The 15,988-nt window shown below is 40.5% G+C and overlaps 1 protein-coding gene across 1 annotated transcript in view; it reads right to left on the bottom strand.

Moving 5' to 3' along the window:
• Asxl3 (ASXL transcriptional regulator 3) overlaps nucleotides 1-13,896 on the bottom strand; it is a 172,883-nt gene extending 158,987 nt beyond the window's left edge. Inside the window, exon 1 of the mRNA XM_051202076.1 lies at nucleotides 13,759-13,896. Coding sequence (XP_051058033.1) covers nucleotides 13,759-13,812 — 54 coding nt within the window. The 5' untranslated portion in view covers nucleotides 13,813-13,896. The remainder of the gene's footprint in view (nucleotides 1-13,758) is intronic.
• Between the last annotated feature and the right edge of the window lie 2,092 nt (nucleotides 13,897-15,988).

Raw genomic sequence — 15,988 nt, 5'->3', positions numbered from 1 at the left:
CTACCTGAATGTAGACACAGACATTTAAAATCCATACAATATCAAGATGATTCTTGGAAGATCTGATCTGTTTGTACACTAATAACTAAGACATGGCATGTGGAAGCATGTTAGGAAGACACTGTGTATGAGCCTCAGCTTTATTGGAAACAGAGGAGCTAACTTGATCAGCTCCTTACAAATGCCTTCTTTGAATTAGTCACTTAGTTCAAATATGATCAGACTCAACCCAGCACATCATTTGGGAAAAATTATAAATGAGAAAGTAGAATGAAAGAAAAATGACACTACATTGTAAATGCTAAAAAATGTACTGAGAATATAAAAGAGTTTCTCCAAGAAACTTGTCTAAACTTTGCCAAATAAAAAGAAGGGAAAACTGTGTGGAGACAGGATTTTAAAAAAGGGAACATCAAGTCCAAAAACAAAATAAAGTTTGGAGAACATGACAAATTCTGACTGAGATCTGATAGGTCTTGAACACTGGAAAGTTGGAATGTCAGTGGCCATAGAATGCAGTAATGAAGCAAGGACTATACAGGGAGACAGCCTGGAGTCCTTGAAATATGAGCAGCCTCCATTAGCAGTTCCAGATTCACTGGAAGATTAACCTTCTCCATGTAAGTTATATGTTTCAGCAGGCTTTGTTTGGAGACCATCTCAGTAGAGTTCCCTTGCCCACTAACTTCTTGGTAGCTTTGTAGAATGATGTCAGAGTGTCTTCCTACAGGGCTTCTTGCAGGCTAAAAGTTATGTGCTGTCACCAAAGGTCCCAGCTTTCATCACATAGCTTTGTCCTAGCAATATCACTTCACATTGTCAGTCACCATTCCCCTTTTCTTGTCCCTGTAAATCTATGGATTACAACAACTTCCTGATGCTATCTATCTTCAGTGATCTGTATGATTCATAGTTTTCTTCTTCTACTGTGCCCTAACTTTCTCCATCATCACCTTAAAATTATACATTCTATTTATATCAGCGATGCAGATTGACTCAAGGGAGATACCATGAATCAATTTTCCTTTTAAATAAGTGGTTACAATAAGTTAGAAGCTCCAATGGATTACAACCACCTGTAACTACAATTCCAGCTGATCTTACATCATCTTTCAGACTCTGTGGGTACCTGCATATCTGTAGTGCACATAAATACACCCCGGCATGTATGTGCATGCACACATCCATAATAACTACATAAACCTTTAAAAGATAATATGTAGAGTTAAAAATACATAAAGAAGGAAATGGGACTTTGAGGGATTTTTAACAAGGTAGGCAAGATAATAGAAATAGAAGGGAGAAAAAGGGATAAATGACATTAAGGATGTTTGTAAATTCCACGGTGAACTTTTATCATGAAAAATGCCCCACACTTCATACATAGAACTTAGGGGTATCAATCTGGAACTCACCTGGAAGCCTCCTCCTTGAGGGATAGTCTTAGCATATTTAAAGCTATGCAAGCTGCCAAGGGAGGGAAGCAATCAATATTCCTACCCAGCCCTACCCAGTTGTAAAGCCTATGAGGCAAAATGACTAATCTAGCAAGAAATCCCCAATGGTGCAATTGTAGCACATATATCTTGGAGGTAACCAAAGCTGTCTAATTAGAGATGAGGCCCTCTCAACAGGAAAGAATTCATACTTGATACTGTAAACATAGTAAACTTCCCATGGCTGGTGAAGTTATCTTAAAGTAGAACCTACTACTGCCATTTTCCTATACTACCATAATTTTTAACTACATTCCAAATAATAATATTCCAAATAGCCTTATTTTCATAGTTAAGTATAGCTGCTCCTATACCCTGCATCTAAGAAGTTTCTTTTTGCAAGAGATGGAAATTATTATAAAAATCTACAATTGTTCAAAATGCAGAGAACCACAAACACTTCATTTACAGCACAATCCCTACACACCTAAGGCTTAGGGAACTCCATGAAAGAGAAGGCAGAGATATTACATGAACAAGAAGCCTGGGATATATTCTGTGAATGTTTGTCTTCTATAGAGGACAGGGAAGCCAGATCCATGAAATCTCCACAATATGGTAGCCTAAACAAGACCAGAACAAGGCACCACTAGTTGAAATACCAAAATGAATGAGGGAAATTTTACAATATACTACCTCAAAATGAAGAGCTAAAAATAGTGAATGACTGTTAAGAGAGTAAGAATTAGTCTACTTTTGTAATGATTCCACTGATAGGTTATCTAATCCTAAGTGGCCAGCTCTAAACACACATACATATGTGCAATACTAAATAGTGTGTGTGTGTGTGTGTGTGTGTGTGTGTGTGTGTGTAGTGTGAATAAAATAAACACGGAGATAGATAGTGGGGTTCAAGATGAAGATCAGAAAAAACAAAGTGGCCAAGCCACCAGAGAGTTCTCACCCCTACCAATACTCAAACTGAAGGGGTGATCCACTCACTGATCCTCAGATTGCATCTCCAGACTGTCCTGTTCTTCACCAAGACTCAGAATCCTAGACTGATGTCTGAGATTGCAATGAGCTCCTCATATACTCAAATGTGCTTGGATTAAAGGAATGAGCTCTTTTAGACTGATTCACTCCTGTGTAGCCCAGGGTTGTCTTGAACTCAGAGATATCCATTTGCCTCTGACTCCTGAGTCCTGGAATTAAAGGAGTATGCCATCACTGCCCAACTTCTATGGATAACAAGTGAGGCTGGCTTTGCATTTTGATATTCAGTGGTTTTATTAGATCATAAACAAATATCACCACTTGTGTGTGTATGTCTGTATGTTTGTACATATATATGTAACAGTAATAATTAATAAGAGGTCATGAATTTGGAAAGGAATGGGGACATGGGAGAGTGGGAGGAAGAAGAGGAAGCGGTGGAAATGATAGAAATACATAACTCATGTATGATATCCTTAAAATTTTAATTAAAGAGCTATAACACTGTAGAACTCAGTGATAAGGTTGCTAAAAGGAGAAACTATAAGGTATTAATGATGAGAAGAGTTTTCAGCAACACAACTGTGAGGCTGGTGTGACTTTCATGATGAGATGAAAAGAAAGTAAACAAGGGTTTCTGAGATGAGAAGTAGGCAAAGGCAATTAGCTCTGTGCTCCTCATCTGAACATTTTATTGCCATGAAAATATAAATGGATGTAGGGACCATAGGGGCCATATATATATCTCCCATCACTCTCTATCAGATAGGGAACAGCCACGACACCTAGAGCGTGCCAGTTAGAGATTTCTGCTTAATAACATGAACCTTGAATACATGATGAAAGCACAAACGGTTATGACACTTTCATGATTACCTGCCACAGCACAGCAGAAAGTGACAGCACTGAGTAACAACAGCAACCATTCATGAAAAACACTATGACAGAGTATTCTTCAAGCATAACCTTGTCTGTGTGCCCTTCTTGTCCTGTCTCTGTTGATTCTTTACATTTAAAAACATGCTTCTCCAGATTCCCCCATGAGAATTATATCATATCAACTATTTTATATTTCCTCCCATGCCCATTTTTCTACCTAAGTTATCAAAATTGGTTTTCTGATTTTGAAATCTCTAGCTAGGTACGAAAAAGTCAACACATTTATCAGCGCATCCTATATAGGATTAAGGAAACCATTTTTATATTGTTCTTCCTATGTAACCTATCACTCACAATCTATAAGTGAAAAACTTGCTAAATAATAAGAAAAACTATACAAAACTTAAATGAGCTTACACTCTTGTAAGAACACAATATAGTAAGTTCCATATGAAATCACAATTCATAGGAATTTGGTGACAACTAAATACATTCTAAGTATCAAACAGAATACAACAAATCTGCAGATCATCATTGAAGGAAAGGTATTAAAACCATAAAACTTTAAGGATGAAATGAATAAGGAATAACTATCAGATATAAAAAAAATACCTAAGAATGCATGAGGATCACAGTATGTCAAATGTCAGAGTCACTTATACAAGAATACAAGCACAAAGGTTAACATTCATTGACTTTTATAGCCAGCTAAAATATCATTCACAGGTGAGTATAACATGGGATCTCTTTTGTTAAAGAGATGTCTGTCTTTTTGAATTACAATTCATATATTTGGAAAATAATGCTTCAAATAAACTATTTAGCCACCTTTGTATCAAATTGTGGCTATATTCAATTCAATTTATGATGAATGGATTTTAGAAAATGGTATGAGTCAGGAGAAGGTATTCATTTAGTCATTCTTTTCTAATAATGTCATGCGAGTCTGTGTCACAATATGAAGGAGCTGGGTAAATGACACAGTTAGGTGTCTGCCTCACAAGCATGAAGACATTAGCTAAATCACCAGTGCTCTTATACAAGAAGCACAAGCCTTAATCCCACTGGGAAGGTGAAGACAGGAGGATGTGGTGATATCTTGTTTGTACTCTAACAAATAAAGCTTGCCTGAAGATCAGAGGGAGGAGATAGCCACTAGTTAGCCATACAGATCTGTACAGACAGGAAGTGATGTGGCTGGGCAGAGAGAAAAATATAAAACAAGAGGAGACAGGGGCTTATGCTCTTTTCAGTCTGAGGAATTCACAGAGGTAAGAACTCTAGTGGCTGACTATTCTGCTTCTCTAGTCTTTCAGCTTTCACCCCTAATATCTGACTCAGGATTTTTATTATTAAGGCCAATTAGAACTCATACTACAGTAGGATCCCTGGGACTCACTTCTCAGTCTGTCTAATGAAACTGGAAAGGAGCAGATTCAGTGATTGATTGCTTCTCAGAGAGAGAGAAAGAGACACAGAGACAGAGGGGGGGAGAGAGAGAGGGAGAGAGGTAGCAGGTTATACTTACAAAGAAAGAGAGAGGGGGAGAGAAAGAATAGAGAACAATTAACATAAAAGAGTCCATATATTTCAAACAAAGCATATGGAAATATTGAAATGTTTGGTGGGAAAAAGGGAAGTGAGAAATAATGTAATTATTAACTCAAAAGTAACAGAAATAATTTAAAACAATGTAGAGATCAATAGAGAGAGATGTCCTGTATTGATCTCCAGCCCCCATACACATGAATACAAATGCTTAATGACAAACTTACACTTACATATACAAAGAAAATAAATAAAATTTAAAACACCAAAATGACAGCATTTAATAAATATTTTAAGTGACAACCTATTATAGACAAAGACTGTGTGTGTGTGTGTGTGTGTTTAGACCCAGGAGGCTACAGATTACTTTTTTTTTTATAAAAAGAGTAAAATAAAAGCTTACATTAATTGACAGATTTTATTGACCCCTCCTGGAAGGCATCACTCTCCCTATGAAGTCGGGTGGTGGGGGTGGTGGGAGGGTGGTCTGGGGTATGAGAGGGAAGGAGTGTGCGAGGCAGGGAAGGAGAGGGAACTGGAATAAGAGGAAAATAAAATAAAATAAAATAAAAAGTTATGTTAAAAGACTTAGAAAGCATAAGTGTAGCACAAGAAATGTTCATCACAGAAGTTGAAAAATAAACTTAACTATTGTAAAATAAAGTAAGTTTTTATTGTTAAAAAATAAAATTAACCCAAGAATGCAAAAACTGCTAAATTACAAGCAGAGCATGCTAATTTCTGCATATTGTAAGGAAAACAAGGATGCATCACTTTTATAACAACCCTGCTACATTGAAAAGGGCTCCCTATGGCTGGCTGGGCTTTAGCTAAAAAGCAATCACAAAAGTGTTTAGGCAGAGAACTCAATAATAGCAGATCTGTTCCTGAAAGACTCCTACACAGCTTCAGGGAGATTTGGAAGAGATTAAAGACCATAAAACTATTTGGAATGTCAGAACTCAGTAAACTGTAATGAATGAAAGGGGAACCAAGGCTTAGATAAACATACATAAGTCCCTTTAAGAACAGGCATGTTGTCACACTCTTCTTGTGTGCATGACACATTTGTAGGAAGTATTCAACAAATGTTTCAATGTATCTGACAAATTTCATTTGAAATGGCCACAGTACCTGGAGACAAAAAGTAGGAATCCCTCATATAAATCCAAAACTCAGGGAAAAGACTCCTGAGGGTTGACACTTCCACCAGTGAACTGCCAATGAGGTGTGTGAGAAAGTTCAAAGACGCTGAGTAATAAGAGTAAAATAGAGGCCTAGACAAATGCAAAAGATGTCATTATTAAAGGAGCAATGCCCAACCAAAGGGGAGGACCCTCCAGGGGAAACTAAGAGTGCTGGGAAAAGAACCAGGGCAGCAGCAACAATATTTGATTAAGCAAATTAAAAGTTGTTAAAAGGGAGAGAAACCAGTGAAATGTAAAGTACAGAGTAAACACATTATGACAATCTCTGCGTACAAAAGCTTGAAGATATTACAACATGCATTGTTTTCCTTACACAGTAGAACTTTCCTTACAGAATTTTAGGATAAGGTTCTCTTCAGGATGAGGGTGAAGGGAGTTTGGAAGTTCACAGAATGCTGACACCCAGAGAATAATTTACTTCTGTGTTTTAAATATATGCACAAAGACCACATGCATAGCATTTACTTAGACATTAAAATTATAAAAAGGAGAAATTCATTAACTACATCAAGATCCCATAATGACAACGCAGACAAATAAGTACAAAGACCCAAGCTCTAGCACTCCGAAATGATTACCAGAAGTTCTGCATTTTATTTGACAAAATCTTAGACACACCCCCCCCTCTCTTGTGACTACAGTCAACAGTCTATGCCATCTCTCCTAAGTCACAGAAAACTGTAAGTCATTCTTAGCTTTGCAAACAAACTTGCATAACGGTTAGGAAGAATAAGATTCACCCTGAAATATCAGCTACAGAATAATTTTTAAAAGTAGCTTTAATTATTTTTTCCTATATTTTCTATTTTTTCCTAAATTCATACCTGCTCATTAAGCAAAATAAATCCATGATAAATTATTATATCATAAATTAAATATATGTGCATATGCTTAGAAAAATTCTATTAATTTTTAATCTTGTCCACAAAGTATAAATTGCAGTGCCTTGGAGAATTATTCAAGTTCCCCAAATTCTGCTGAAGCTAAGGTCTAGGATGTCATTTAAGTTATATATTTCAGCTATTAAAGTCAATGTTCTGACAAGCCCTTTGGCTCAGGTCCCAGGGCATGCATCTGCCTTAAACCTACATAAGAATGTGTCAAAGGGCTATATGTCAATCAACCTAGAGAGGAGCCTAGTTCCAATTTGGTATTGTCAGCTGCAGACATTAAAACCAGCAACAGTTAATTGTTACCACTTCAAGTGGAAATACTGATGGAGGAAGGTGTCTAGGTTCAGGAGATAAAGCTGTTAATTGCCACCCTTCTGTGTAGATTTGTTTAATAATGAAAACAATGTGTCTAATCATATAATGTTTCTATTTGTTCCCTAAGGACTCTTCAGAGAAAGTTTCAATCCTGGCTAGACTTCAGCTGCTACCGACTGTGCAGGGACAAAAGAAGACCAATCCAGGCACTTGGTGCAGGCAAATAGCTCAAAGTGGTTCTGCAGACACAAGGCCAGGGAGGAGTCAGGAGCTGGACTCACAGCTTAGGGGGAAAGTAGAAAGTATCAATTCAGAAGGAAGGTAAACAAAATGAGAGAGAAAGGAAGAGGACAGGCAATAGAGAAGAAGATACTGAGGAGGGACCCTGAAAAGCAAAGAAAGGGCCCTCCTGGCAGTATTGAACCCTCACCATGCCTGCCAGCAGCAAATACATTACTTCCTGATTAGTTAAAATGGCCATGTGATCAAGGAACAAAAACAGAGTAAAGCTGGATAGAATTAAAAATTTCTAAAATGATGCTGTTCATCCATGTCCCTTAAGGATCCACGAGTGACACTGGACATGTCCTTGGACACTGGATGACATAACTCTAGATATCTTACTCGTCACAAGAGCGTGTTTTAGGTATTTTAGGAAATTCACTGCAATGCTCTCTGTAAGTGTACACAGTACACATGGGCATTGTTCACCTAAAGGAAGCATAACAGAATAAAGTTGTATCATTTTTGCTTTTCAGAACCTTTAGGGGCAATTAGTGGGTTAATGCTGAGACACATGTGGGGCACCCATATGTTATAAGGCACAGTTACTTTGCCTCCTACTTCCTGTGGGAACCAGAGGGAGATAACTCTCCACCTCATCTATATGCTCTGTCCCACACTACAACGCACTACTCTGCCTTTTAAAGAATTCTAAGTCTCTCTATGATTTGTTCACCATTTTCTGTTGGACTGCAGGTCCAGTTCCAAGCAATTATCTGACTAGACAGAAATTTCTAGACTCCTCTGCCCAGTGTACATACTTTCACTTCTCTTCTTAGGATGCCTGTCTTTCTTCACCTGTTTAAACTTGCTATTTCACAGCCAAACCCAGTCTCAACTCATCCAAGCTCTCGAAGATCATGAGGTACCATACTGCTTCTCTGGTGGACCTGTAAACCAGCACCTGCCTCATCATTCATGTGCTACCCACACATCTCCTTAGTCATCTTCCATAGACCCTCACTCCTCCACTGAAATTTACACACCTCAAATCCTCTCTTCCAACATCTGGATCATCTAAACGGTAACCCACAACATACACTTTACCAGGTATATTTTGTATTTTTAATGCATTTTGGAAAAGTTTTACAACTATTGTGTTATTGCATGCTGCGTATAAGTAAGTGTTTCTGGGGAGCAATGCCTCTAAGGTCCAAGTTCTCCAAATCTAAAGGTGCACCAAGAATAAAGACCATTTTTGACAGTCAGTAAATCATCTGTCACCAACGTATTTGTCAAAACGGAGACAAACCTAAAATATAATCAGTTCTTAAAACCCACTTTCATGTCAAAAGGGGAAGAAAAGTAACTAACTACCTAAACACTGGGCCTAAGTTTCCATGACTCATAAACTTAAGTACACTTGGCTCTTATAAACTTGAAGCTGGTTTCTTTCTAAATAAGCATGGAGGAAAAAACAAACCCTTTTTCCTAGCTTTCAAATTCTAATGTGAAATTTAAGTTCCATGTTTGAAAGAAGAGATGATGAGAGACAGACGAGCATGGATGGCGCTGAGCTGAATCTCAGAGGACAGCTGAAGCAGTCCAAGAGAAGTTGCCTTGCTTGAAAACAAAACTCCATTTGCAGAAATAGATGAGCTGGGATCCACAGTTGCTAAGAGCACGCGCAATCATATTCATATACAGTGTATACCACACATCATAGGCTGATCCCAAATCATAAGCCAAAGCCACCTTTTCTGTAAAGGAGACCTGATGACATCCCAAACCTAAGTTCCAAGAGCACAATGAGGAAAATGCACAGAGAAGTTCCAACTCTTTATCATATCTCAGAGAAATAACATTTCCATAATACTGAGACAAAGACCAAGTAACCGATAACAATTATATAATTTTATGTTTTAACAGCTCTGTTTAAAGAGAACATTAATAGTTGATTTAGAATGTCATGTGTTGTCCAAACGAATCTTCACTATGTAACCTTTCCTCAAAGGTTTCCTTTGTTTATTAACACCTTCTATAAAATTTTTAATACTGTATGATTTAGCACATTTCAATTTACTTAAAACCTCCTGTAATCCTACTATGAAATGAAAGGACATGAGCTTGTTTTCTTCCAAGGAGGCAAATTTATCATTTAAAAAATTCTATCACCAAAGGTCACCTTGAACTACCAAAAATCAATAATGAATAGAGGAAACAAACTAAACTGATCAGTGTCTGAATGAAGGAATCTAAACTATAAGTAAATCATTCAGCCGTGCTGCCAAACACGGAGCAACTCTAAAGTTCAGACCTATTTTCACATGCCACGGCATTGTAAGGAATCAAACACATAGAAAGAAGCTTGGAAGAAATGAATAAATTGAATCATTATCTTAAAAGCAGCATTCCCCCTCGGAACAAAATTGAAGAAACTATCAAAAGCAGTCCTCAAAGCACCAACATTTTTGCATGTCAAAAAAGAAAGAATTAAGCTAGAATAAATATATAAATAACAGTATGTTCTGTGTTAAGCCAGTAACAAAGAAACCCCTCAGAGCAGTGAAACAAAGTCCCATCAAATCCCTATTTCTTACAAAATAGCAAGAAGATCTTTTCACAATGGTAGAAACTGTATTTATAGTAACACAGTGAAGAGTTGAGATAAAAGCCAAAAGGATTAAAGTCAAAGACCCAGCTAGACATGAGTTATGGTTTTGATTTTTATTCTTATTGTGGTCTGCAAATATTAAGACAGAAAATACTTCCATTTGATTGTGGGATCCTTTGAGACTCCACAACCTCAGAAAGAGCAGATGAAACAGATGAAAACGCATCTGGCTTGGGAGCAGACCCCATGGTAAATGGCAATGCAATGCGCAAAGTAACAACTACAACTGCAGAAGGCCATGGGGGAGGGGAGAGGAGGGGGGCTAAAGGCTGAAATTCTGCAACTGATGCAGGGAAGGCAGAGAATGAGAAACAAGAGAGGGGAGAGGAGGGTGTGTGTGGGAGGGGATGGCATTACTATCTTAAGATGGCAGCCTGTTTATAACTACTGCATTCCTGAAAATAGAAGGCAAATTATGACCCCATTCTTTCCCTCCAAACCTAAGCAAGCCCACCACAAGCAAGCATGACACACCCAGAGGAAATCCTACAGCTGGCCACTGCATCTCTATCTAAAACAGAATCCCTGGAGCTGCCACTCAAGAGTTACAGAGCTGGAGCACTATATCCTTTTCTCACAAAGAGAGCAGTCCAAAAATTATGTTGTCAACTAGAAATCCTTTCTCACTGCAGAAAGAATTCTTCTTGCACATGTTTTTGTTTCTCTTCAAATGGAAGCAAAGCTGTGTTTTTAAACACAAGCGTGGGGCACACTTAAAATGCCTTATTTTGCATTTTCTCTGGCCTTGTGTCTTTCTTCTAAAGAACACACACACACACACACCAGTAGATTATATGCACACACAGCATGAACTGGGAAATTATCCTTAAAGTTAATAGAGGTATTCCATCCTTAGTTTCACTCAGCGCAAAGAACCAACCACACACCCAGTGGCATGTTCATCCCATTCTTAATCTTTACTTCCCAAATCAGATGCCTGGTTTACCATTTGATGGAGAAAGGGTACAAAGTCCCAAAAGAATAAAATCAGCAGGAGTACACCGAAATATGGAATGACAGTGTCTAAGCTCTCAAATGATTAAACAGGATTTTTTTCCTTGAATGTAAAGTAATACTATTAAGTACAAAAGTAAATTACTTTATGATGCAAGTATGGAAGAAAGCTTAAGTCGATATGCACTCATGCAAACCTAGAGAAAATGTGGCTATCGCCCAAATGGATCAATTTCTCCTTTAGTCACTTAAATGAGTTAAAGAATTATCATAATTCACTTTTACAAATCACAATTTTCTGAAAATGATATTTCCAGTACAATTACTTGCTATTTTATTCAGTATTTTATTTCAACTGTCACATTTTGAACACAGAAACATTTGTACAACTACCAGGGGAAAAATAACTTGAACCAAATTGAAAAATTACCATAACTACTAGTTCAATATGTCTGGCTAAAATAGAGACATCTGGTCTATCATTAAATCTTTTGTGTTGATGACTTCTAATGTGTCTTTGCCCATTAATAAACTTTGCAAGAGAGGACAAAAAAAAAAAAAAAAAAAAAGAAAAGAAAAGAAACCAACTTCCAATAACAACCAAAAACCCTGAGACTACTAAATGTATTGCAAGAAATATCAATATCTCTGTTACTATTCAGTCAAATGAAGCCCAGTTCTTCTGAGAATTCTTGCACAGACTGCTGGAATACAAATGTCTGGTCTGAATTCCATCAGAATAATGATATCTATTAAATAATTCTCTGCAGGCATGGCTAATTCATGAATCGTTATTTTTAAATATTTATAAATCAACTCATTGTGCGGTTGTTTAAAATGTACACACTGAAACTCTATAATAGCCCTTGATTGCTACTCCAAGGAACCCGAATAATGCATTTTCAGAAGCCTTGCACACCCACACACAATTCTGAATTAATGGCCAAGCAAACAATAAGTAATGTACTTGTAAGCTAGGCAAAAATCTCACTGATAAGTCAAGCAGGCATCTACTTAACACTTACTGCCTACTCCTCACATATTCCCCCCACAGTTAAGTTTCCTAGCCCAGGCAGTTCATTAAAGAGGGGCTGATTTAGTGATTAACACAATCACAGATAAGGGCAGAAATGATAATATACACCAAGGCCAAATTAAGAGATGAAGAAGTAAAAGATCCTGGCCACTCCCGCTCCCAATAACCAGATTGCAATTAAAAAGGACTTTTGTCACTTCTTGGCAGGGCAATAGGGCCAATTATCTAAAACCCTTTGCTAGAATCCGGAGACATACCAGCAAGGCCCTTCAAGGAAACTCAGATAATTACTTTTGACAAATGTTCTCTTTGAGCACAAGAGTTACTCGGAACCTTTTAAAAATGACTGCAGTTATGCTAAAACAATCTTTAACATCTTTAACCCAATAAGCAGCTTTGGGTCTCCACATCCCACCCCTAATCCCAAGGCATGCAAACTGCTTTCTTTTTACCAGTGTATAACAGATATCAAGTTAGTGAATAAATATTTGATTTATGCAGCCAAAGCTCTAAAAGGCTGAGCTTCGAATGCGATGCCTTACGTTCCCGTGAGACTTGCTGTACAAAAATATCCTTTTAAAACACACTCACACATAAAACGTTTACAACTGTCCTTTAAAGGATGGGGGGGGGGAATGAGAAAGACCCCCCCCCAGACACACATAAACACACACACACACACACACACATGCATATATATATATATATATATACACATGCACCAAAACCAGGACGCCGACGCCCCTCAGCCAACCAACATTTTTATAGAGACATTCTTAACGATGATTAAAACCTAAGCTCCGAAAGGTTAAAGAAAAAGAATACCAGGCCAGTAACACCGCCCAGCAAGCTGGTGGTAAAACAGAGGTAGCTGCACACTCCTAATCTCCCAGGACAAATGTCACTGACCCAACTTCACCAAACACACACACACACACACACACACACACACACACACTCAGGAATTGCACACGTGCAGAGAACGTAAGGCACAGACACCGTAGCGGAGCACAGTACCTACAAACAGCGCGAAACGGGTCCACACAAAACATGCTCGCACTGTGTCCTTAAGGAATGCACACGACACGGCACACGGACACAGAGCCCTAGCCCACATGCACACGCCTTCCAAGTGCGAGTTGGACATACACGGTGCATGCACGTGTGGAAGATCTGAACTCACAAACGCGGGACACACACACAGACACCCGGACTGTGCACGGAGTTATTGATGAAATTCCAGGGGGTGGAGGGCCGGGGAGGGAGTGGTAATTGCCACACAAAGGTCTCGGGAGCGGCAGAGAGCGAAGTGCCCCGCGCCGAGCGCTCGGAGATTCACCGGTTCGCGGGAGGCGCCGCGGGACTCCCAGCGCCAAGTCCCGGGAAGAAGTGTCCCGGGCGGTCCCGGGCGCGCGGGGCGCGGGGTCCCCGAGATAATCCTGCGCCCCTCGGCGCGCGCACGCACACGGGGACCCCGGCAAGCCCACTCCCGCGGAATAACAAAGAGCTTTAGCCGGGGAGCGGGGGAGCGGGCGGCGGCTCCGGGCGAGGGCCGAGGCGGCGCGGGGCGCGGGACGCGGGGCGGGGCGGGACGTACCAGGCGGGCAGCCTCGGCCCAGGTGCGGTCCTTCTTCTTCCTCTTGTCTTTCATGTTTGCATCTCATTGATGGTGCTGAGGATGACGTGGGGGGGATTCCGCGGGTGTTCGGGGTTGCGGGCGCCGAGACAATGACCCAGTGACCCGGTGACCCGCACTCGCGCGGCGGGGGGAGGCGCGGGCGGCGGCGGGAGGGACGGAGCGCGGCGGGTGGGGGTGGGGGCGCGCGGCGGCGGCGCGCGGGGCCGGGCGGGGGTGGCGGGGCCGGGCGGGGGGCGGGGCCGGGGGGCGGGGGCGGCGCGGGCCGGGCTGGCTCGTGCGGGGCTCGCGCTGCGCAGCGGCCGCGGTGACAGCTCGGGGGATGCTCCGCTCGGCCCCGCGAACAACAATACACTCTGACGTCACGGGGAATGGCGCCGCGCTCACACTCGCGCTCACACCGGCCCCGCGCGCGCACCCCGCGCACACTCGCCGCGCGCCCCCTCCTCCGGCCACGCCCTGAAGCCCCGGCCGGACCCTTTTCCTTCCCGGCAGGCCCGGGAGCTGCTAGTTCTGTAAGCTCGGGGCAGGGCGGCCCACTCCGATCTACTCTTTCCCGTTAAGGCCGAAACCGGCAACCACGATGGCTTTGGGAAGTTGGGGGGCGGTCTGCGATCTGCAACTGGGCACCCTGTCCTAAGAACGCGCGCGTGCGCGCACCCCCTCTCTCCTCCCCCTACCCTCCCTTCCACTCTTTCTCTCTCTCCCCCCCCCCCTCTCCTGCCCCCATCCCTGGCTCTGCGCTCCTCTAACCCTGCCTCTTCTAGGAGCAGTGGATTCCCAGAGCTTTGCGGAACAGAATCAGTCGCTGGCACAGAACTAATATTGAACAAGCAACTTGATACTGTGCCGAGCCACCTACAAGGTCTGAAACAATGGGAGACCGAAAGAGGCTTCGAGGATTGCTATGCCTAGCATAGCAGTAATTAGGTTCTAAATACCCTTGTAGCCATCATTCATCGCTTCTAACTTACTACCTGTGTCAACAGTGGGACACTAGCTTTTGAGTATTTCAGAACTCCATACGATTTCCAGGTTCCTGATGTATGGAGAGTTGGGGGAATATTCCTATTAGCAAACTACAAAAAGAAAAAAATATGTGCTAAGACTTCAAAGTTAATGGTACGATTTCCTACTTCTTATACCACTGATGAGCTGTTTAGGTTGATAAAGTTATTATTGTTAATCAAAGAATGAGAAGCTTTGACCACCACCCCCTCCCTATTAACCACGTGTGTATTTGTCTTGAGTATGTAAAAACAATAGGTCACGCCTACGGGATTATCTAAAGCTATTTCCTGAATGTAACATCAGGTAAATAGAACTGTGTGGGCTTCTTAGTGGTGGCCATCTCATCTGATCCTCAGAAAAAGGACTTAACACACTCTCAACCATGTAACACAAGGACACCAAGAGGGACACAAACTCTCTGTGAACTGGGCATAAGGCACCTAAGAGTGCAGTTCTAGTTTTACTTTGTGCTATTCTGTACTACTGTGATTACAAGGAATACTTGTCTAAGAAATGAATACTCAGGTCCAGAAAGAACACATTTGCCTGAGAATGAGACCAGACAGCACTCAGTGATCTCCTGAGAGCCCTGTTAAGTGACTGAGGTAATAAAGGTGGTTGATTACCAACAATTAGACAGAGCACTTACATGATCATAAAGATACACGCATGTTAAGTCTCTAAAAATATTATTTTGTTAATTTATTAGAATAACAACAACAACAACAAAAAAGCTACGCATCAGCTTCAGGAAATATCCAAAGACTTATTCTCACTTCTTTTGTTTAAAAATCAGATTTGGGAAACACAGTGATATTATTCCCTGAGAAAAACTTTACACTTGTGATTTGCATAATTCTAACCAGGTGGGTCATAGTTTTATCTTACATCTCAAATATATTAAATTTGAGTCTTGTTCACATCTGCCTTTATTCCCAAGAATTATCTTTATAAGTACAGTAATTGATACACCAAGGTTATTTTTTTTTCATTTAGTGTTTTCTCTTCTGTTCAGAAATAACTTTTAAGCAAGCAAATCATAACATGGAGTTTTATTTTTCCTGAAACATAGTAAATCATAGGAAGTTTGAGAGTCCATTATAGGACAACCTACAAAATCAATTAGTTCTTAGAACATGTGATGTTGACTTAACATTAAAATAATTATACGTTGTCCCCT

Source organism: Phodopus roborovskii, unplaced genomic scaffold (assembly GCF_943737965.1).
Source record: "Phodopus roborovskii unplaced genomic scaffold, PHOROB, whole genome shotgun sequence".
Taxonomy (NCBI): domain Eukaryota; kingdom Metazoa; phylum Chordata; class Mammalia; order Rodentia; family Cricetidae; genus Phodopus; species Phodopus roborovskii.
This window is presented reverse-complemented; position numbering and strand designations above follow the sequence as displayed.